This window comes from Miniopterus natalensis, chromosome 4 (assembly GCF_054644295.1).
Source record: "Miniopterus natalensis isolate mMinNat1 chromosome 4, mMinNat1.hap1, whole genome shotgun sequence".
Classification (NCBI taxonomy): domain Eukaryota; kingdom Metazoa; phylum Chordata; class Mammalia; order Chiroptera; family Miniopteridae; genus Miniopterus; species Miniopterus natalensis.
In genome coordinates, this window is record NC_142084.1 from 58,506,980 (window position 1) to 58,529,213 (window position 22,234).

At 49.7% G+C, this 22,234-nt stretch overlaps 1 protein-coding gene across 1 annotated transcript; it reads left to right on the forward strand.

Moving 5' to 3' along the window:
* Window positions 1-13,874: 13,874 nt before the first annotated feature.
* Window positions 13,875-20,348, forward strand: SOX7 (SRY-box transcription factor 7). The gene is made up of 2 exons (XM_087815972.1): window positions 13,875-14,112; window positions 17,635-20,348. Exons 1-2 carry the CDS (start codon window positions 13,875-13,877, stop codon window positions 18,552-18,554), a joined length of 1,158 nt encoding a protein of 385 aa, XP_087672098.1. The 3' UTR covers window positions 18,555-20,348.
* The last annotated feature ends 1,886 nt before the right edge of the window (window positions 20,349-22,234 follow it).

Below are 22,234 nucleotides of genomic sequence, written 5' to 3' on the forward strand. Positions count from 1 at the left end.
CCCTCTCTGCCTACTGGCCTTGAAGGCCTGCCTCGGATGCCACTAGCAGTCTTTCCAGCCTTTTCTCATCCAACCCCCAGAAGCAATCTCTCCCTTTTCTAAATCTTCACAGTGCTTTCTGATTCACCCAGATCTACCTGGTATTAGAGCTTATGTATGTCTCAGTTTCCCCATTCAAGTCTGGGGCCCCTGAAGGTGAAGTTAATCTCTGTATCCCTACAACTCCAGGACGATGCCTTACATACAGAAGGTGGAGAAGGACCCTTACATGAAGCAGCAAATGAATAGACCACAGCTAGGCAAGAACCTGTGCTCTGAAGACTGCACTGTAGCCAGTATGAGGGTCTCTAATTGGGGGCGCTGCTGTGACCACAGCCCCCACTCGGGGTTCCTTCAAATTCTCAACACTATAACCAGGACATGTGAGACCTGCTCACCCAACTAGAGGGCTTGATTATGAATTCCTCCCTCCTTCTCTCCTAGGCCTGCCCTCTCTATGACTATTACCTTGCCACTGGGATCTCAAATGACCCCCTCCCAGGGCCCCATTTCAAGTCTTTCTTCCTCGAGTATTGGCTGTAGGACTGAATGAAAAAAAGGATCTAGCAAAATACTGGACAAGGCCCTCAGTACATTTCCCTCTCTTTCTCCAAGAGCAAGAGAAAATGAAAATTAAGTGTTCCCTACAAAAAGTCAGGGAGCCCAGTCAGAGGGGGGCAGCAGCTGCCCTCCCAGTGCTCTGCAGAACTATCTCCAGACTCCTGAACCACTCGGCCGGCTGCAGCGGCTCTTCCTGCTGACTGACAAGCTCCAGGATGAAACACAGGAAGGTGTGGTCAGGTCATCCTGAAGACATCAGAGTCCCAGGAGGGCTTAGAGCTCCCCACTGAAGGAGGTAACCTGTGAGCTGGCCCAGGGCAGGGTGGGGTGTTTTCACATTGACTCAGACTTCTCAGGTGACAGGCTTTAGGATCCTGCCCTTGCCTGGGACTCCTAGGCAGCCCTAGTTGAGCAAGCTGTTGCAAATTAGCCTGGAGGGATTACAAAATCCTGCTGAAATGGGGCAAGGTACTGCCAAGCTGAGCTGAACAAATGATGGCAACTGTGCTGGAAGAGGCAAAGTAGTGTACTATGGCCACATAAGCCAGGGGGTCTTCCAAATCAGAGGAGCCCTCCCAACCTTCCACCCTGAAACAAGCCATCCTGTTCACCTCAACCCTGTAGAGCTATATTATTACATTCCTCACTTATAGATGAAGAAATAGACTCAGAGTTGCTCAGTGCCAAGACCAAGGTCACCAGTTCATAATATGGCAGATGGTAGGGCTGTCTCTCTGAGCTCCAACCCCTTTTTGATACTGGATAGGATACTATGCTTGATTTTTTGTTTTTAATAATTAGATTTATTCAGTTCAGTGTGTGATTAATCTATTTGGGGATGTAAAGTGCCTTCATAGCAGTAACAATGTAAAAGGAAAGGTATACATGTAAGAGGAATAGTATACAAAATGTGGAAGAGCACCATCAGATGTGCTCATTTTGTCATTCCACAAACCTTGAGTAGCTAAGGCTATACTAAGGGCTAGGATACAGATATGACAAAGACATCGTTCCAGCCCTTAAGAAGCTCACCATTTAGTCAACTGTGTCCTGGAAGTTGGAAGAATAAAGCCATCTGCTTCCTTTGGATACTCAAAATTTTATGTATCCAAATTCAGAAGGAAGTTGTCCACTTAAAAGATTTTGCGAGCCAACGAATGCTCATTTGGTGTCCATGGGCAGCAAGACCCCTGTGTATGGAGGCATGAGTGTGACAATTCAGAGTTTGAAAGAGCTAGTGCCAAGTACTTTATGCTCTTCAGGCGGCAGTAAAGAGTGATGACCTTGAAATCCCTTTGCTGGAACTAGACTTTAGTGTTTTGAGTTTTGCTTCATGTATCTTAGAACTGAAAGGACCCTTAGAAATTTCACCAGAAAAATAAAAGTCAGAGCAGTGATTTGGTGCAGAACCACCCTGGGCAGAAGGGAAGGGACTAGATTACTTCTTGTGTCCAATCCCAGTCCCTGGGCTAGAGCCTTCTCCTGGCTGGCTCCTAAGAGGCACTCAGTCTAAAAAGACCACTCCAGCCCGGCTGGGAGTGGCTCAGCGGTTGAGCGTCGACCTGGGATCCAGGTGATCAGGGTTTGATTCCCGGTCAGGGCACGTGCCCGGGTTGCGGGCTTGATCAATGACTCGCTCATCATTGATGTTTCTGTCGCTCTCCCTCTTCTTTCCTCTCTCTGAAACCAATAAATATATTAAAAAAAAAAAAAAAGTTTTATAAAAAAATAATAATAATAAATAATAATAAATAAATAAATAAAAAGACCACTCCACCCCAAGTCCACTGGATGTGACACTATGTGAGTTTTGAGTTTCAGGGGTCCCAGTGCTTTTCTCATTACTAGTGTTTGACCAGGATGATAGAAAGAGGATTAAACCAGAGAGATCTAAAGCACAGGATAATGAATATAGGTAATTATATTATACTATAATTAAATGTAATGTGATAAATATCCCTACATCGGTAATCATATGACAATATTTAAATGTGTCAGAGTAACACATTGTACACTTTAAACTTACACATTAGATTTATTCAGTTAAAAAAAAGAGGCTTATGGTAACCAGGGAGGATGAATGATATGTGTATCTCTTTATCAGTTATTAATGTCATCCTTTATTAAGCTGGATGCTTTGTAATTATTTTCTCATTCTCAGAACAACCCATAGGTAATTATGATTACCCTAATTTTGGGTGTGAAAAAAAATGAAATTCTGCTTGATTGAAATTTTCTCAAGATCACACATCTAGTAAGTAGCCAAACCAGTACTGGAACCCACATCTGCCTGACTCCAAAGCACCCACTCTTTCCTCTGTGCTACAGAGCCTCCTCGCTGTCCCTGAGAATCATCATGTGAACATGATTGAGAAGAAACAATACATTCATGATTCAAGATTTCACTCAGCAGCCACCTGCCTCCCTGACCACTCTTGGGGTGGATTACATGTCCCCCTCCTTTGCTCCTTTGGAGATGATTGTGTGGTTTTTCCCAAACTTACCACTGGAGAAGCTTTTCCCCACTATATCTCCAACACTTAACACTGTGCCTTTCCTCTAATACATGTTCAAGAATTATTATTTTTTAGTAAATGATGGAATTAATGAGTGAGTAAATTAAGTGATTTCCTCTTATTACCACATGTCTCTGTATTTTGGGGCAGTGGGCACCTGTAGCCCCAAAAAATCTGTGCCTAGCACTGTTTTATTTTTAAAGTCAGAGTAATGAAAGTGTAATTTAGAAACAATAAAGTCACCAATTTTAAGTGTGCAATTCAGTGAGTTTTGAGAAGTGGATACAGCTGTGCAATCACCACCACTGTTGTAATATATGACATTCCTATCAGCCAATAAGTTACCTTGTTTTCCTTATCAGTTTCCTTTCCCCATGCCCTGGCCCCTTGGCAACTACTGACCTTCTTTCTATCATTATAGCTTTATTGTTTCTAGAATTTCATATACGTGGAATCATTTAACTTAGAATAATGCTTTTGAGATCCAACAGTGTTATTGTATTTGTCAGTAGTTTGTTCATTTTTATTACTATGTAAATTACATTATATTGATAGACGACAGTTTATCCATTCATCAGATGAACATTTGGGATTTTTGCAGCTGTGTACTCTTGTGCATAAAGCTTCAACTTTCAATACAAGAACATTCAAATGAACATTCAAATACAAGTCCTTATTTGGACATACACTTTCATTTCTCATGGAGAAATACCTAGGAGTGGAATGGCCAGGTCATATGATAAATATTTGTTTAACTTAGGTATTGCCAACCAATTTTCCAAAGGCTACCACTTTACATTCTCACAAGCAGTTTATGATAGTCCTGTATGCTCCATATCCTCACCAATACTTGAAACTACTCTCAATCTTTTTAATTTTAGCCATTCTAATAGATGTATAATGGTATCTCATTATGGCTTTAATTTGCATTTTTTCATGATAACTAATAATGTTGAGCATCTTTTTCATGTGCTTATTGTCCATTTTTATACCTTTTCTAAAGTGTCCAAATCTTTTGCCCATGCTTTTCATTGCATTTTCCTCTTAATATTAAGTTGCAAGATGATTGTCTACATAGAAAACTCATAGGAATCTACCCCCAAAACACCCTTGAACTGATAAGTGAGTTTAAACAGCTCACAGGATACAAGGGTCACAGAGAACTACATTTTTTATACTTTAATGAACTATTGGCTTACTAGACAAAGACTTTAAAACAACTGTCTTTTATATACTCAAAGAGCTAAAAGAAAGCACAAAAAACTAAAGGAAATTAGGAAAACTACATAGGAACGAAATGACAATATAAACAAAGAGAAATTATAAAAAGAAACCTAACAGAACATTCTGGGCTGAAATATATAATAACTGAATTTTCACTAGAGGGGTTCAGCAGGAAACTCAAATAGGCAGAAGAAAAAAATCACTGAACTCTAAGACTCTACGTTTGAAATGATCAAGTCTGAGGAGAAAAAAAAATAGGAAGAAAAATGATCAGAGCCTAAAAGACTTGTGGGACATAAACAAGTAGACCAATATAAGCATTATGGGAGTCCCAGAAGGAGAAGAAAGGAGCAGAGAGAATATTTGAAGAAATAATGACTGAAAACTTATCAAATTTGATGAAATATATGGATATGAATTCAAGAAGCTTAGCAAACTTCAAGTACAATAAACCCAAAGAAACTCACACTAAGACACATTATAATCAAACTGTTGAAAGATTAAAAAAAAAAAAATCAGGAGAAAAGTGACTCATCACATTCAGGAGAGCTCCAATAAGACCATCAGTAGATTTCTCAGCAGAAACTTTGCTGGACAGAAGGCAATGGGATTATATATTTTTTGCCCGGCCAGTGTGCCTCACTGGTTGAGCATTGACCCATGCACAAAGAGGTTACTGGTTCGATTCTGTCTTGGGTCTTGAAACATGCCTGGGTTTTGGGGTCGATCCCCAGTAGGGGGTGTGCGGGAGGCAGCTGATCAATGACTCTCATTATTGATGTTTCTATCTCTCCGTCTCCCTTCCTCTCTTTGAAATCAATAAGAACATATTTTAAAAAGAAAAATTCACAAATATGTGGAAATTAAACAACATAATCTCAAACAACCAATGGGTGAAAGAAAAAAAATCACAGGAGGATTTAGAAATATTAAGACAAACAAAAACCTACCAAGCTTAACACAATATACCAAAATTTATCAGATGCAATGAAAGAATTTTTTAAAATATGTTTTAGTGATTTCAGAGAAGAAGGGGGAGGGAGAAAGAAATAGAAACATCAATGATGAGAGTCATTGATCGGCTGCCTCCTGCATGGCCTCTACTGGGGATCAAGCCCACAACCCAGGCATGTGTCCTGATGGGGACTCGAACCCTGACCTCCTGGTTCATGGGTTGACCACTGAAGCATGCCAGCTGAGCAGAAAGCAGTATTAAGAAGGACAATTATAGCTGTAAATGCTTACATTAAAAAGGAGAAAGGTCTCAAATCAACAACCTAACTCTACATCATAAGGAACTATGAAAAAGAACAAACTAAACCCAAAACTCCAAAGATTGGAGCAGAGATAAACAGAGAATAGAAAAACAATAGAATGTCAACAAAACCAAGAGTTGGTTCTTATTAAAGATCAACAAAGTTGACAGGTCTTTAACTAGATTGACTAATAAAAAAAAAAGAGAGGGAGAAGATTCTAAAACTAAAATCAGAAATGAAAGAGGAAGCACTACCAATTTTACAGAAATAAAAAGCATATAGTATTTTATAAGAGAGCACTATGAACAATTGTATGCCAACAAATTGGATAACCCAGGTGAAATGGACAAGTTCCTAGAAACAAAACCTTGTAAAACTGAATCATGAAGAAATGGAAAATCTGAATAGAGGTATAACTAGTAAGGGGATTGAATCAGTAACCAAAAATCTCCCAACAAAAGAAAGCCCAGAACCAGATGGCTTCACAGATGAATTCTACCAAATATATAAAGAACAATTAACATCAGTCTTTCTCAAACTCTTCTAAAGGCTGAAGGGGAGGGAGCACTTCCAAACTTATTCTGTGAAGCCAGCATTATCTTGATATCAAAACCAAAGACTCAAGGAAAACTATAGACCATCAGGACACATGCCTGGGTTGTGGGCTTGATCCCCAGTAGGGGCCATGCAGGAGGCAGCCGATCAATATCCTTTGTGAATATAGATGCAAAAAACCCTCCACAAAAATACTAGAAAACTGAATTCAACAGCATATTGAAAGGATTATATATTATGACCAAGTGGGATTCCTGAAATTATATATATATCATATAAGTCATAGATAGACACTTTGGTTAACAGTTTCAGCTTAGCCCAGCCTTTGAGTCATCCCAGCCCTCTTGCCAGACAATATGGTGAAGAAGCTTCCAGATGGTTCCAGCTTCTGATCATTCAAGTTACTTCCAGTCATTCATGTCTTTCCAGCTGAGACATCATCTGACATCATGAAGCAGACATCTCACTGTACACTATCCAAATTCCTAACCCACAGAGACACCAAGCATAATAATAGTTGTTTGCACTACTAAGTTTGGGGTAGTTTATTACATGGCAATCAATAACTGGTGCACATCCCTTCGTGAATCGCAGTCAGATACTAGCAGAAATACAGGGCAAATGGTTCAAGGACCAATTTAGATAGCTAGTCTAAGTGCCCATGTTGAATGAGGAGCGTGTTTCCCAGTGAAGTCTTCACAAAGGGATGTCTAACACTGCTGAGACATCCCAACTTTCTGAATATAAATCCAGGAGCTGTTGAACAGAGTCTCTTCACCAGTTGCTGTAGGCAACTCACTTCACTGATTGTGGGAAGTGAGGCTATTGAAGGCAGCCCTCTAGTTGCCCAACTAGCCCATCCACTGTGCACTGTTCCTTTTGCCCTCACCCTTTCCCTCCTTCTTTCCTTCCATCTTTCCCCTTTCACTGAGTGCCCATTATGTACAACACATTATTTTAGGTTCTGGAGTACAGAGATGAGTGTGTATTAACCATGTCATTTATTGTCTGTATGCTGATGCTTTGCCATCTCAGGCCTCACTGACTCTGGAGGGACTGCCCCTCCCAAGGCTAGCCAGTTCCTACCTGCTAGTGCACTTCCACAAATTTAAATACAGTATGCCTACAGAGAAGCACAGACATGGTGTGTGCTGGCTGAGCTCTCACTGCGTGAGCACACCTGCAGAAGTGCACAAATCCAACCCCCAACCATCTCCTTTACAGAGCTCTCAAACTCTGGGCCACCGTGTACCTGCCCTAATCACCCCGAGGCCAGGTACCCGAGAACTACGCATGGATACCCTTATGCCTCAGTGCCCAAATTATTCAGATTTAGCTGATCTTAAGCCTACTTTCTCTCCCTCACTGTTCCTTCCTGAGGAAACCACCGAAGGCTCTTGCCCACAGTTTCCCCTCTCCCAGTGCCTTGTCCTGTGGCTCCTATAGCATGATATGCCCCTTAAGAACTGTGAATAACTAGCTTTCAGTGACAGTTGTCTCCTTACTATACCTCAAATTTTCTATTAATATACTGTATTTTAAAACAGAATGATACTCAGTTCCTGCCCTAAGGAAACTTATAATTTAATGAGGAGGGGAGCCTTAAAATAGTAGAACTGGTAACATTCTGTTTCATGATCTGAGAGCGCTTCTGCAAGTGTGCTCACGCAGCGAGAGCTCAGCCAGCACACACCATGTCTGTGCTTCTCTGCAGGCATACTGTATTTAAATTTAAAAAATAATGGTAGTTTGAAATCCATCCATTAAGGCAACCTTATATGCTGAACAAATAAGTATCCTCCACTTCTCACAGCAGAATTGCTGGCTGATGACTGAGTTCACGATGATGAAACCTACGTCGGAGCTGCTTCATAACGTCATCTTTAGCCTGACACTATTTACCCAGAAATCAGACTGTCTAGGTAACCTGTGAAAACACTTATTTTTCCTTTTGAATTATTTATAGGCATTTTCTAGTCAGTTTCCCTTCTTCCTTTTAGGCATTTGGAAAGAAGAGGCAAAAGGTAAAGGGGTAGAAACATACCTCTTGAGCCAACTGTTAGTTTTTCTTATAATTTGTTGGTTTTTCTTTCTAAATTTGAAAGTTCAGCTTCTGACCAACTAAATAAAGATCATTTCAGTACCATAATCCTTCCTCCAATCATTGTCCAGAGTAGAGGGGGAGAAAATTAATGTATAAAAATTTTGTCCTTGACATGAAATCCTCCCAGCCCTCAGTGCTAGGGAGAAGCACACACAAACCCCAGAGGGAGACTTAACTTAGCTGGGCACTGCTGTGAGAATGTACACAGGCAAGGCTTCACCTCCCCGGCCCGCAAGGCTACCCACACTGTGCACTAGGCAGGTGACTTGCTCAAATGTGCACCCACACTCCTGGCAGATGGGACTGGACTCATGTCTGCTCCAAGTCCAGGTTCTTCCCAGCATTCTTTAGGAGACGCAATTAATCATAGATGAGCAAGCACGTAGAGAGGGGGGATTCTGTAGTAACCACGACATCTGATCTGGAGGACCCCAGGAAAATTTGGGTTTCTGTACCCCAGTGATTTGGTACTATTAAGTCTCTCTTACAAAAGGGTTTGGATGTCAGGGGGTCTACACTCCCCACATTCAGGAGCAATGACATCTGAAAACCCTATTCCTTCCCCCCTAGTCCCCAACAGAAAAGCTGTTAAACCTAAGATGCTGTGAAACTCTGTCCAGATGTCCTTGTGTCTTGCCTACTTTCAGTCCATGTAGGTAAGCCAATAGGTACACTCTTTTTTAAAAAAATATGTTTCTGTTGATTTTAGAGGGACGAAGGGAGAGGGAAAGAGATAGAAACACCAATGATGAGAGAGAGTCATTGATCAGCTGCCTCCTGCAAGCCCCACACTGGGGACCGAGCCTGAGACCCAGGTGTGTTTCATAGGTTGACACTCAACCACTGCGCCATGCCAGCCAGGCCAATAGGTACATCTTAAATCCATGCTGTGTGGTTGAATTTCCCCAAATTATTCTGAATTAGGGACCTTGATGAATTTTTCCTTAATGACTATGGAGAGGTTTCTGTGGGTTAAAAGAGTGGAACTCTGAGCACAGCTTTTTGGAGGGAAGTCAGGGCTTCTGGTTGCAAGACCAGCTATGAGGGGTGGGGGATAGCATGGTGGGCAGGTCTGGGTCTGGTTTCCTGGCTCTCCAGCATGTGCCTCACCTATAGCCGACAGGTTAGCCCATTTGCTTTTCACATTACCTTGAACTTATTTAAGTGCCCTTTGGATGAGGAAAGATCCGATGGAACTTGGAGAGATGGGACTGGAGAAGGCACAAGGGCAGGGGGAGACCCAGTGGCTTGTTAGAAGCCCTGCTCTCCGGTCTGGGGCTCTGGTGAGGGTGGGGGCTGGGAGCTGGCAGCCCTGGACCCAGAAGCAAAGGCATGAGGGACAGAGATGTAAGGTCAGGCCTCTATGCTGCCACTTGCCCACTGCAGCCTCAGCTGCTCACTGGGAAACAGCTCAACACTAAAACTTGGGCTTCCTACTTTGCAAAGGGCTGTGTAGAGGCTCTGATGGGCCAGAGAATGACTTTTGCAAAGACTGTCAAAGTACAGATAAGTTAGTGTGAGCAAAGAAGATGGTGGCGATCATTCCCACCTCCAGCCTGCTGTGAGGGACAAAAAGCACCAGCGAAACATACACAAAAACGTTGGCAAAGACGGGCCAGGAGCCGTGCCTCCCCAGCCCACCGTAGCCGCGCCCAACTTGTTCTGGCCCAGAGCTCTGGTGCCCTAGTGTCACTAAAATTCTTCTGTTTGGAACAGAATAAGGAAAACTCCTCAAGGGGAAAGTTTTGGAGCCCTGACTTTGTCAACTTTATTCAAATTTTCATCCTTTCATTATTCTATACCATGTCATGGTCCTGTAAATATACAAGGTGTTTTCACAAAGACTATTATCAGTCACCTTATATTACCCCCATTTACAAGTGAGGAAACTGAGTCTGAGATCAGGAAAATGCTACTCGCACTTGGGGTTTCTGACTTCAAGTTCTGTGTTCCTGGAAACCAATGTTCTGCGAGCTACAGAAGGAAAGAAAAAGATAGGAGGGATGGGAGGGAGGGAAAGGGGAGGGGAGAGGAGAGGAGAGGGCGAGGAAGGAGGGGAGGGAAAAGAAACAAAAGTCGTTTAAGAGGAGCAGAGAGCGCCGTCTACACAACACGCGGGAAGAGGAAGGCTCTAGTCTGTGGCCGGGCAGGTCCCCTGCACGGTGCCCGCCCGGTGTCCACTGTGCGCCCGAGTCGTCACACGCCGACTGGCCGCTCCGCCTCTGCTCTCCTAGCCTGCGGGAACCCCCATCCCGTCCCGCTGCGGGACCCGGCACCGCAGCCCTTACGTCTCGGCCCGTCTTGGTTCGGCCGCCTGCGGACTCTCCGCGCCAAGCCTCCCCATGAGCCTCCCTGGCCCCCGGGGCACGAGCGGGCGTCAGGGGTGCCTTGGCGGGCGCCAGCCCGGGTCCTCTCGCTCAGCCCTCTGAGCCCCGTGCTTTGGGGGCGCTTGGGCTCTATGCAGAGCTCCCGAGGACTGCGGAGGATTGAAGGTCGCAGTGACCAGAGAAGTGTCAGAGTCACATCTGATCCCGCATCCCTCAGCGCCGCCGCGCCAGGATGCGCTCGCATGAAGTTGCCCAAGTGAATCGATGCATGGGCGCAAATGAATGAAGAAATGAAGGAATGAATGGAACGAGCGGAAGGGCCCGGATTCTCCCCTGCAGGCAGCTCGCACTAGCCGGGCCGCGCCCGTGCCCGCACGGTGGCTGCTAACGCCCGGGTCCTGGAAAACCCAGGTTTGAGAGCTGTGTCCGGATGAAACGCAAGAAAGTAAACAATTAGAAACAACAATCACGAGACCTGTTCTTTCTGCCCCCGCCCCCGCGGTTTTCTCCATTTTTGCCTTTGGTCTACGGAATCCAACTTGACCTTCCTGCGCTGCCCGGGGCCCGCGTATCTTCCTAACCTGGTGCCTGGGCGCGGCCCCACCGCGCGCGCGGTCTGCTCAGGAACCGCGCTGGGCGGGCGCCAGGGGCTGGAGCCAGAGTGGGGACGCCCAGGGCCGGGAAGGGGGCGCTGTCCCCTAGAGGCCTGGGACCCTGTGGAGCATCGCCTCCGCCCTGGAGGGCGGTGGGGTTAGAGGGTCGGAGTCAGATTCTTCCTGGGGTCCTCCACTGCAGCGCCAGTGCCCCGCTGGCGTCCCCTCTCTACCCCTCCCCTCCCCATCCCCCAGCGAGCTGCCCTTCCCCGGACGGGCGCGGCCCTAGCTCCCCGCGGTTCCCAGAGCATTCCTGCCTGGGATTTTTCTAAAGGAATTTCTGGCCGAGGGGTCCAACACGGGAAATGGCCTAGGCTTCCCGGGGCAGGGAAGCCGGCGTAGACCGTAGACACATTCTTTCCGCAAACCTGCCCCACCCCTCCCTGCTCGCCCCCGGCGCCAGCCAGCCCCACCGCTCCACCTCGAGTTCCTGGATGCTCTCCGGCCGCAGAGCACCCACCTAGCCAGCCGCGCCTGGCGTCCTTGGCTGGTCAGCCCCGGCCCAGAAGAGCAGCGGGTGGAGCGCGTGGGCCTAAGGTGCTGCTTCTGGATGCTGGCCGGAAGGAGCAGGAAAACTAGCTTTCTATTCTATGCGGAATGCCCGTTCTCGGAAGAAAATGATCAGGGGCTTTAGAGATTAAAATCGGGATTTAGCCCGGCCGGGCGTGGCTCAGAGGTTGAGCCTCGACCTGCGATCCAGGCCATTGGGGTTCGATTCCCGGTCAGGGCACATGCCCGGGTTGTGGGCTCGATCAATGACTCATCATTGATGTTTCTGTCTCTCTCCCTCCCTCTCCCTTTCTCTCTCTGAAATCAATAAAGATATATTAAAAAAAAAATTAAAAATAAATAAATAAATAAATAAATAAATAAATAAATAAATAAATCGGGACTTAAACGAAAAGTTGCACCTCTCCATCCATTCGCGGCCCGTTGGGGAGTGCCCCTTGCGCACCGGACGCCGGTGAATTCAGTCCCTGCGCGCCGGGGCATTGGAGCTGGGCTTAGAATTTACAGGCTCTGTGTCTAGAGTTAGCTTAACCTCTGCCACCATGTGTAGAGTTCCAACTTCGCACACGTATCTCAACGAATCTTCACTGCAGCCCAGTGAGATCAATCCTATCATCGCCCTCTTTTTAGGGCTGGGAAAGGAGGCTAGAGAGAGACCCCCTTGCCCAGAGCCACTCATTAAGTTACCCGGACCCTGAAGACAGGCCCCTACCCAGACCCCCGCAGTCCTCCCGCGGCAGTGCTCCCTCCTTTTGGGGTTCCCCCCCCCCGGAGCTGTACACGGCGGCGGCGGCGCTTGGCTAATGCTTGTGGGTCGGATTCCAGGACCCAGTCGGGCCGTAGGGTTGCCGCGTGGGATACAGCAGGGCGTGTCTCAGCCGTGCGCACTCACTCATTTACTCATTCACTTATCTGGCGGTGCCTGAGAGCCTACTGTGTGCCAGCGCTGACGTCAGGGCCAGGGGAACAGTCCAACTCACAGGAAGCTGGGTGGCGCGGGGCTGCCGTCGAGGGAAGGGGTCGCGCCCTTGCGGGACGTCGGTGAGCTCCCAGCCCGCAGCCCTGCGAGTGGAGCGCAGGCCCCGAACCTGCAGCCCCGTCTACCCTGCGGGTGTCAGGATGCGGGGAACTCGGGAGCTCTCAAGTCCTGCCAAAGCCCCAGGGGACGCGGTGGGGGAGGGCCGGAGGGACTCCGCTCTCTCCGCGGGAGCTGGTGGGAGGAGAAAAGAAAAAATACAAGACGGGGATTCCTGGAGGGAAGAGCTAGAGGCGAGGGAACTGGAGACCCCGACCCTGAGACTAGGGTGGGTTGGGGAGTGGGCTGTAGGACGAGAGAGGCCGGGCGGCCGAGGGAACGCGAACTGAGGACGCAGCCACACTCTCCCTAGAGACGGGGGGGCTGCGGGGACGTCGAGGGGGGCCCTCGGGTGGGTACTGCGTAGAACCCGATGCGGGATCCACCTCCGGCCCTAGTGAGCCTCTGGTGGCCACCAAAGTGGGCCGGGGGCCCGCGTCATTTTGGAAGAGCAGGCTGTAGGTTTGTTCCCTTAAGAACGGTTCCCGGGCTGCTGGGGGGATTCTGGTCACCGTCTCTCGCGCCGGCCACACCCAGGGAAACCTGTTTGGCGTCGGTTCTCCGCAGGATTCCACGCCCGGGAGGAGTTGGTGGAGCCTGGCCCGCGGAGGCCGCGGCCGGGGGGCTGGAGCGCGGCGCCTCCTCTCGGGCCAGGGGCCCGCGGCCGCCTCTCTGCCGTGCGGCACCTGTGCCCGGAGCGGGCGGCACGGGAGGCGGCCCCGGGGCGGCGGGGCGCGGATCCCCGGAGGACCGGGAGGGACCCGGCGGGCGGAGGGGCGGGCTGGGGGCGGGCGCGGGGAAGCGGCCCTCCTTCCCTCTCCCGCTCCCGGCGCGTCGGCGCGGGGACTGGGCGGCCGGGGACCCAGGGAGGGGGCCGCGCCGAGACGGAGGGAGGGGCCGAGCCGCCTTCGAGAGTCATTGGAGGACGCGACCGCCCGAAGCTGATAAATAAGGGGCCGGGCCGCGGCTGCGGGCCAAGTTGGACGCCCCGACCCGTTCGAGGGCCAGGTCAACGCCGGCCCCGCGAGGCGGAACGAGACGACCCCGTGCGGCCATGGCCTCGCTGCTGGGAACCTACGCGTGGCCCGAGGGGCTCGAGTGCCCGGCCCTGGAAGCCGAGCTGTCGGACGGGCTGTCGCCGCCGGCCGCCCCGCGCCCGCCGGGGGACAAGGGCTCCGAGAGCCGTATCCGGCGGCCCATGAACGCCTTCATGGTGTGGGCCAAGGACGAGAGGAAACGCCTGGCGGTGCAGAACCCGGACCTGCACAACGCCGAGCTCAGCAAGATGCTGGGTGAGTGAGCGGGCGGCGGGCCGGGCGCGCCCCGTGGGCGCGGGCCGGGGCGCGCGCAGGGCCGGCCTGGGGCGAGCGCCCCGAGCGTGGCGGGACCCGGCGAGTGGGGACGAGCGGGGAGCGCGGGCGTCGCTGCGCCGCGAGGCCGGGCATCCGTGCGAGCGTGGGTGTGCGCGCAGGGACGGGGCTCAGGGTAGGGACACCTTGGCAAGGCCCAGAGTGAACCAGCTTGGCCCTGGGGGGCCCCGGGAGGTCCACTCGGGAGGACAGGAGCGGAATTGGGGGCCCCAGGGTCCAGGCCCCGGTCGCCCGGCTGCGGAGACCCGGAGCAGCCGGACAGAAACGCCGAGATGGGTTGGAACTGGCCTTCGCGGGGAAGATCAGCGCGGAAAATCGGTCTTTCCCTGAGCTTCACCTCTGGCACCATCACAGAGGGAGGTGGTAACTGTTATTAACGAATATTCGTGAAGAGAGACCTTGCGGAGCGCATCCCCGCTTTCGCTTTACTATTAAAGCAACAGGGGAAAAGTCTACGCTAATAGAGGCTTCATCTCTCAGTCCCCGCAGTTTAATTTCACCCGGACGCTTAGGGCGGCGGGGAGGGCCTGTCCTCCCGCAGCCTGGCCAGGTGGCTTCCCTAGTGATGGCGCCAGTCCCAGCAGGGGCGGTGGGACTGGGGACAGGGACAAGCCTGGCCGGAGGAGCCCAGAGAAAGGATGGCGGGGCACGTCTGCAACACCGGAGATCCTGTCGGGCTTTCTTGTCTCGCCCCTGTCTGGAGCTGAGCGCTTTCCAACTCCGCCCTACTGCTAACCTCTTAGCCCCTTCGATGTGGTTTTTATCCGTTTTAACGGGTGAGAAGCTTTTAAAGTGCTTTGTGTGTGGAGGGGACCCCAGGCCCTGTGAGCGGAACAGTGTGTGGTCACCAGAGGCCGGCCCTGATCTCCCAACCCCGCCAGACCCAGAACCAAAGGAGCACAGTTTCCTTTTTCCGCTGGAGCTTTGGGCTCCATCCGGATCTAAACGGTGGACTGAGGACTGACGCCCACCTTTCTGCTGGTTAAAGCCAGAGGCCCACGGGGAGGGGGCTCCTGCTGTGTGGACACCCTTTCAAAGCCGCTGGTGGAGTGCTGATTTCAAAGATCCTTCCACCGCCCAGCTCAGCCTCCTGGTTAGCCTGCCCAGGGCGCGTTTGGAAGCCTGTGTCCTAGTGAGCCCCTTTCTCCATAAAAAAAGCTTAAAATTGTATTTCACATGGTTGGCATAAAGACAGATGTATTAATATACACAACAGTAAAACATTGTCTTCAACCTGAAAGTTCATATTTTCCCTCAGATTTCTGGCTAAAGAAATGAGAACACTTCTTTGTGTGGGGGCTTCTAAAAGTTTTTTCAGTAGGCTCTAGATGCTATTCCTAGAAGCTCTGACAGGGCTGGAGCAGACCCAGGGCCAGGGATAGGGGAACTTGGTTTGGGGAGCCTCACAGGATTGAGGCTGCCTGCTCCCAGGGAAAGGGCAGGCAAAGGGGCTTGGGTGGCAAATGCCTCCCGTAAGCTGATCCCTGCTGTCTATTTACACTTAGTCCATTTTTGCAGGAAAGACACAGAGTCCTTACTGCTTAACCACATAGCCCCTGGCACTGGGCGAGGGAAACTAGCCTGGCATTGCTTTTTCAAATATGGTCTTTCTAATCTGTTCATAGCATGATCTATTTCCACCCTCAGAACCTCACCCAGCCCTTTCCTTTCTGACCTAGGACTGGATGTGAGATTCCCAACTTTTTTGACTATAAGCTTTCTAATCTTTAACATTAAAAACATCACCCAGTAACACTGGTGTTTTTAGTATATTATGAGTGAGAACATGCATAAAAGTAGTTACACATTTAGTGACATTTAAAATTAACCTATATTTTATTAATACTGCAACATCCAGGTCCACTTAAAATTAGTCATATTTTATATACTCAGTCCACGGGCAGGGTGTGTGTGTGTGTGTGTGTGTGTGTGTGTGTGTGTCTGGATCTTGGACCTCCTACAACAATTTTGTGGCATCAGTCCCAGGGCCAGGAACTGCAGACCAGCTCCAAATCCAGAGTTCCTAACACTTTTCAAGTTGCCCTTTTAAGTGATGGCGAATTATATTGATGACAGTCAGAATAGTTATAGGCTTTCATCCCAGTGGTAGAACACCTTTAATAATTCCGCTCCTCCAGCCCCTTTTGAGGGCCTGGTATACAGAGGCAGCCAGCATGGGCACAGGCACTGACAGAGGGTGGCCATGCACACAGCTCTACTCTGCCCTATGCGAAGGCTCCAGGTAGGAGATGTGCCCCTTTCCTTATAGGACTTAGCAGGGCCTATCCTCCAGGCTAGTGACTGAAACTTTAGCATACATTAGAGTCATGGGGAAACTTGTCAAAGTTGTAGAATCTGAGTTCACTCTATGTGGTAACAACCTAAGAGGCCCAGAAATGACCTTCAGGACACCTGCAGCTGGAGGGATGTGCAACGTACTTTGAAAGACTAAAGCATTTTACAAAACAACACACAAGTGAGTGGGGAGGAATAGGAAATAAAAGTGAAACCAGCATTTTACTACCCTTGGGTTGCATGTGTGCTGTGCTTTTTAAAAAGGGAGTTTTGAGTTGGGTAATATCTCAATGTGTTTTCTAGTGAGGAAAATAGAGACCCAGGGAAGTTAAGGGGTTTGCTTCTGTGTGGAGAGTCAATGGCTGTACAGGTGCCCTTGCCAGGGTTGAGGGTCCTAAGTAGATGACTGGAGGCTGAGGCGTGTGTGTGTGTGTACATGTGTGCCTGTCTGCATGTACATGTGTGCATATGTGCATGTTGCAAGCAGATGCCAGCATTCTGGCCACCGTCAGGTCTTCATGCCATACAGTCCTATTTGACCTTCAGACATTACCTAAGTGAGATCCTATCATTTAATTATACCTGTGGAACTCTTAACTCTACCTGGGTTCCCTCCCCCGGAGTTCTGTGAGGTTTATGCCATAAATAAATATTACAGTATCACTTCCTGCGAAACCGCAAGAATCAGCGAAGGCAGGGAGTTTTCATGGAAATACACAAATCATTAGAATCGGCTCTCCAAGCGTGCAAAGAACCCAACTCAGTGTTGTAGTCCTTGTGTATTTGTATCCTGGCTGACACTGGCCTTTCGCCCGTGAGTCCCACGTCGTTTCCATGTTGTCTGTGTCACCTGATGGCTTTAGTATGAGAGGTGATGGGACTGCGACTGTCGTCGGCATGAAGTGTTTCTGCTGCACGCAGGCGGGGAGGTTGGTTTGGCCTCACTGTGCGCGCAGGATCCGGGCTGGGATGAGGGCGCGAGGAGCGCGCGCGTGTCCTTGGCGGAGAGGAGGGACGCGGGCGGCATGGGGGAGGGCGTGGGCAGGCGAGTGCCCGGCGGATGCTCGGAGGCGGGCGTCTGCGACAGGCGCCCCGGCGCCCCGAGCCGCGCAGATGCTGACAGTGGCCTTTTCTGCCTTGTGTGAGCAGGAAAGTCGTGGAAGGCGCTGACGCTGTCGCAGAAGCGGCCCTACGTGGACGAGGCGGAGCGGCTGCGCCTGCAGCACATGCAGGACTACCCCAACTACAAGTACCGCCCGCGCAGGAAGAAGCAGGCCAAGCGCCTGTGCAAGCGCGTGGACCCCGGCTTCCTCCTGAGCTCCCTTTCCCGGGACCAGAACGCCCTGCCCGAGAAGCGCGGCGGCGGCCGGGGCGCGCTGGGCGACAAGGAGGACCGGGGTGAGTACTCGCCCGGCGCCGCCCTGCCCGGCCTGCGGGGCTGCTACCACGAGGGGCCGGCAGGGGGCGGCACCGCGGGCAGCACGGACGCGTACCCCTACGGGCTGCCCACGCCCCCGGAAATGTCGCCCCTGGACGTGCTGGAGCCCGAGCAGACCTTCTTCTCCTCCCCCTGCCAGGAGGAGCACGCGCACTCCCACCGCATCCCCCACCTGCCCCGGCCCCCCTACTCCCCCGAGTACACCCCCAGCCCTCTCCACTGCCGCCACCCCCTGGGCTCCCTGGCCCTCGGCCAGTCCCCGGGCGTCTCTATGATGTCCACTGTGCCAGGCTGTCCCCCGTCTCCTGCCTATTACTCCCCTGCCACCTACCACCCCCTCCACTCCAACCTCCATGCCCACCTGGGCCAGCTCTCCCCGCCTCCCGAGCACCCCGGCTTCGATGCGCTGGATCAGCTGAGCCAGGTGGAACTCCTGGGGGACATGGATCGAAATGAGTTCGACCAGTATTTGAACACTGCTGGCCACCCGGACTCCGCTGCGGGGGCCGCGGCCCTCAGTGGGCATGCCCCGGGCTCTCAGGTGACGCCCGCGGGCCCCACAGAGACCAGCCTCATCTCGGTGCTGGCGGACGCCACGGCCACGTACTACAACAGCTACAGCGTGTCATAGGCCGGAGGCCGCCCGTGCAGCCCGGCCGCCTGTCCAGCCCGGCCGCCTGTCCAGCCCGGCCTCCACGGCGCCACTCTCGGTCCTGGGCACAGCAGAGCCCACCGCCCTGTGCGGCCGCCCCGCGGGGGAGGGAGGGCGGTGAACTGGCTGCAGATCCCAGCGCCCTCTCCCTCCCCTTCCCCGCCCTCCCCTCTCCAGCAGCCTGCGTTTTGAGAACTTTCCTTCAGATGGGTTTCCGTTGGCTATACCTGGGCATAAGACGAGGGAGCTGTTGAAAGTCGCTGGTTCCAGGTAGAATCTTCACAGACCTCTGCTTTCTGTTCCCATCTCAGAAACAAATGTGGGAAAAGCCCAGCAGCGTTCACACCTGGGAGCCCTGGGCTGGGATCCAGAGGCCCAGGATCCTCAGAGGGCCGGTGACACCCTGACTGGCCTCTCCTTCCCTTCCGGTCTGCCTCCCCCATCCCTAAAGCGAGGGACAGATTTAACATGTAAGGTCCCTTCTGCTCCAGGGTTTTCTGATTTAGGATTCTCTCAAGGCTAAAAGGAAACTATTGGACTCGGTAAGCTCCTTAAGGTGTGACCTGTGATAATTCCGTGTGCACAGCCCAAGGATGCAGGGCCTTCTGCACTTGCACTGCCTTCCAGAATGATCTTAGTTGTCCAAAAGGACTCTTTTCCAAGCATGAGGGTTGTCTGCATCACTGAAAATGAGATTGAATTCAAGCTGTATTTGCAAAATACATTTTTTAGATAAGTTCTTTTTTATTATTATAAAACACACATTTCAAGAGCGTATACACAGCCTGAATGTATACAGTCAGTGTAGGAGAGTCACGCAACACACACACCTTCATGCACACCTTTACCTTGCATGCATGCCTTTGCAGCCTAAATCAGATACTTTGGTTGATATCGGCAACTTTTTATCAACTCCCGGTTCCTAATGACGCAAAGAGCAGGGGACCTAAACAGAGTTTCTTCCAATCTGAATGTGTTCGTTTCTTGAGCAAAATTTCAGCATATGCTCCCCTCTGCAGAAGCAAAGGGAGCTTTCCTCCTGCTCTCTCCCTCTCCCTCTCTCCCTTTCCTGAGATTTCTTTTTCTCTTCTTTGCTCTTCCTCCACCTCTGAATTGGCCACTAATTCAAAGATTCCCCTGACTTAAAAATTCCAAGCCTGATTCCCATGGGTGGGAATTTATTGGTTCTTTAGGTAACACCTTCAGACAGCCTTCATAACAATTTCTCCACTGCACCTATGTTGTGCTCACTTCCCAAAGAACAGAAAAGCCCACTGTGATTCAGAAAATGTTTCTGAGCCCTGACCTTACCCCCAGAACATTTCTATCCTCTCAGATCTCCTTTGAAGGAACATACCTAATGGAGCGAAAAGGTAGTTGTTTGTCTTTCGATGTCTGCATATTATTGCCTGTATGAAATATGTAAGTGTTTTATATATTCTCCTATTATTTTCACCTTATATTTTGTATTGTTGAAAGATCCTTTTTTTTTTTTCCTTCCAAGGAGTCCGATTGTAAAATCACTTATAAGATATGATTAATCTTTATGCTACTACTGTATACAATGTTTGGTAATAAATAGTAAACCATTGACAATATGATTGACTGGTGCAGTCCAGAATGTGTATCAATAATCTTGTAAAACATGGTCACAGACATTAGGCTAAACTGTTCCTTTTTTTTTTTTTGCTAAAAACTACACATGCTTTGGAACGGTTGTAGATATTAATTTGTCTAAAATATTTAATTTAAATAAACTTTTTTTTACCATGACCATTCTATCATTTGAAACCTAGTTGTGCAAAAAAGGAAACTTTTTCAAATGAGGCAGAGATATTATGCCCAGTGCTACTTACAGTATTGGTCAAAATGTTTTCCACGCCTACTTTTAATTTTTATTTTAAAAAGTTGCTATTTGTAAGGATGGCTTATTTTATTTTTGAATTATGGTGAAGAGATAAAGGCTAATATTACACACTGAAAACAGAATTGTTGTTATTAATGGAAGAAAAGACCAATTTATAGCCTACCTGCAGAACAGATTTTCTCCCCAGGTTATCTTTACAATTATAAATTCGAACCATGTGTTATCTCAGTTGCTTACTTAAAGCTACTACTTTTTTCCCTTCTTTTTGAAAGTCTAGAAAAATAGACTATTGCCCTCTTTACTATGCATTTACGGATGTGGCAATAACAAGACATGCGGGCTCTCGAAATTGGATGGAATGCTGTGAGAAGGCAAGGGAGCACACGGATCAGCAATTAAAGGATGTAACATCTTGTGAGGTTTAGGATTAAATGCCAGCCAGAAAGTGCCTGGGAAAAAACTGATGATTACTCAGTTCGTGCAGGTCACCCATGTCTGGCTCCTCTCCGCTGTGAAGCAGTTGTAACTTGTTCGAGTCAAGGGTAGCCTTGTGTTCTCCTGGGCCCTCTGGGCCAAGGAGTGGGTCTTGGGAGGGCCCAAGATGCTCCTCCTTCTATTTTTATCATAATCTATAGTCATTACTTTAATAACACTTTATAGGTGTAGAGAGTTTTACAGCGAGTTTTATGGACTATTTCTTATCTACAGCCCAAGGTGGGCCCTGTCATCCATCCACCCCATTGCGTAGCCAGGGACACTGAGGCCCAGGGTGGGAGGTGATCCCGTGTGGCTTCCCCGCACTGGGCCAGTGGTGGCTGGGGTTTCAGCTCTTGCTTATCACATAGTGTTGGCAACATCCGCCTAACAGTCCCACAGCCAGGGGCTTTGTGCTCCACCATGACGTGGAATTATTGTACATGCCGTCCAATGCATACCTATCACAGCCCAGGGAAAGAAAGAACGAACAAAGAGGAAATTACAGGGCCAGAAATAGACAAAATCTGAACTCGCTGACGCCCAGGCCCAGCACAGCTGACAGTGGGGTTGCAGGGTCATCATCTGGCTGGAGGGCTTGTCCAACAGCATCTGCCCAAGACATCGGCCCTCAACAGTGCCAAAGGGCGCGGATTTCATTCCAGGACACACTGTGGGAGTGGGGGCGTTGTCCCTGCCCCTGGGAATACAGGAAACAGGCAGGCGACAGGGCTGCTCTTTCACTTTTTTTCTCTTTCACTTTTGCTCAGCTCTGAGTGACACAGTGGTGCCCTAGTGACAAGAGCACTTTTTGCTTTGCCTGATAAGAGTTGATGAGTATGAAGACTTATAAGTTATTTTTCTTAAATGTAGATTTTATCATTTCAAACTCTTTTCCTTGAGATCCTCAGCGCCTGCTCGTCACGCTTGGCACACAGGATGAGCGCAGAGGCGGGGTCGTGTGAAGCCAGCAGGGGTCATGCCTCCCGCGCCCTCACTTCTGCAGGTTCCTGGGAAGGACCCTGGTAATGCAGTCACATAGCCATTTGTTTTTATAAAATTCACAAAAAGCAAGATTTTTTTTGTATCCTTCCCTTTAAAAGCCCCCTCCCCCCAATTGTACAAGCTTCAGGACCCCTAACACCTGGCTTAGTTGCTCGTGACTGCCCCTATCGCAGATGCTCTTCTTTCCAGAAGCCCCTCATGGTCCCCGTCAGCCCCCTCCACATGGTGTACCTACTGCACAGAAAGCCCATTGTTTCCATACTTTCTTGTTTTTCCCACGCTTTTTCCCTGACCGGGGAGACCCTCACTCCCA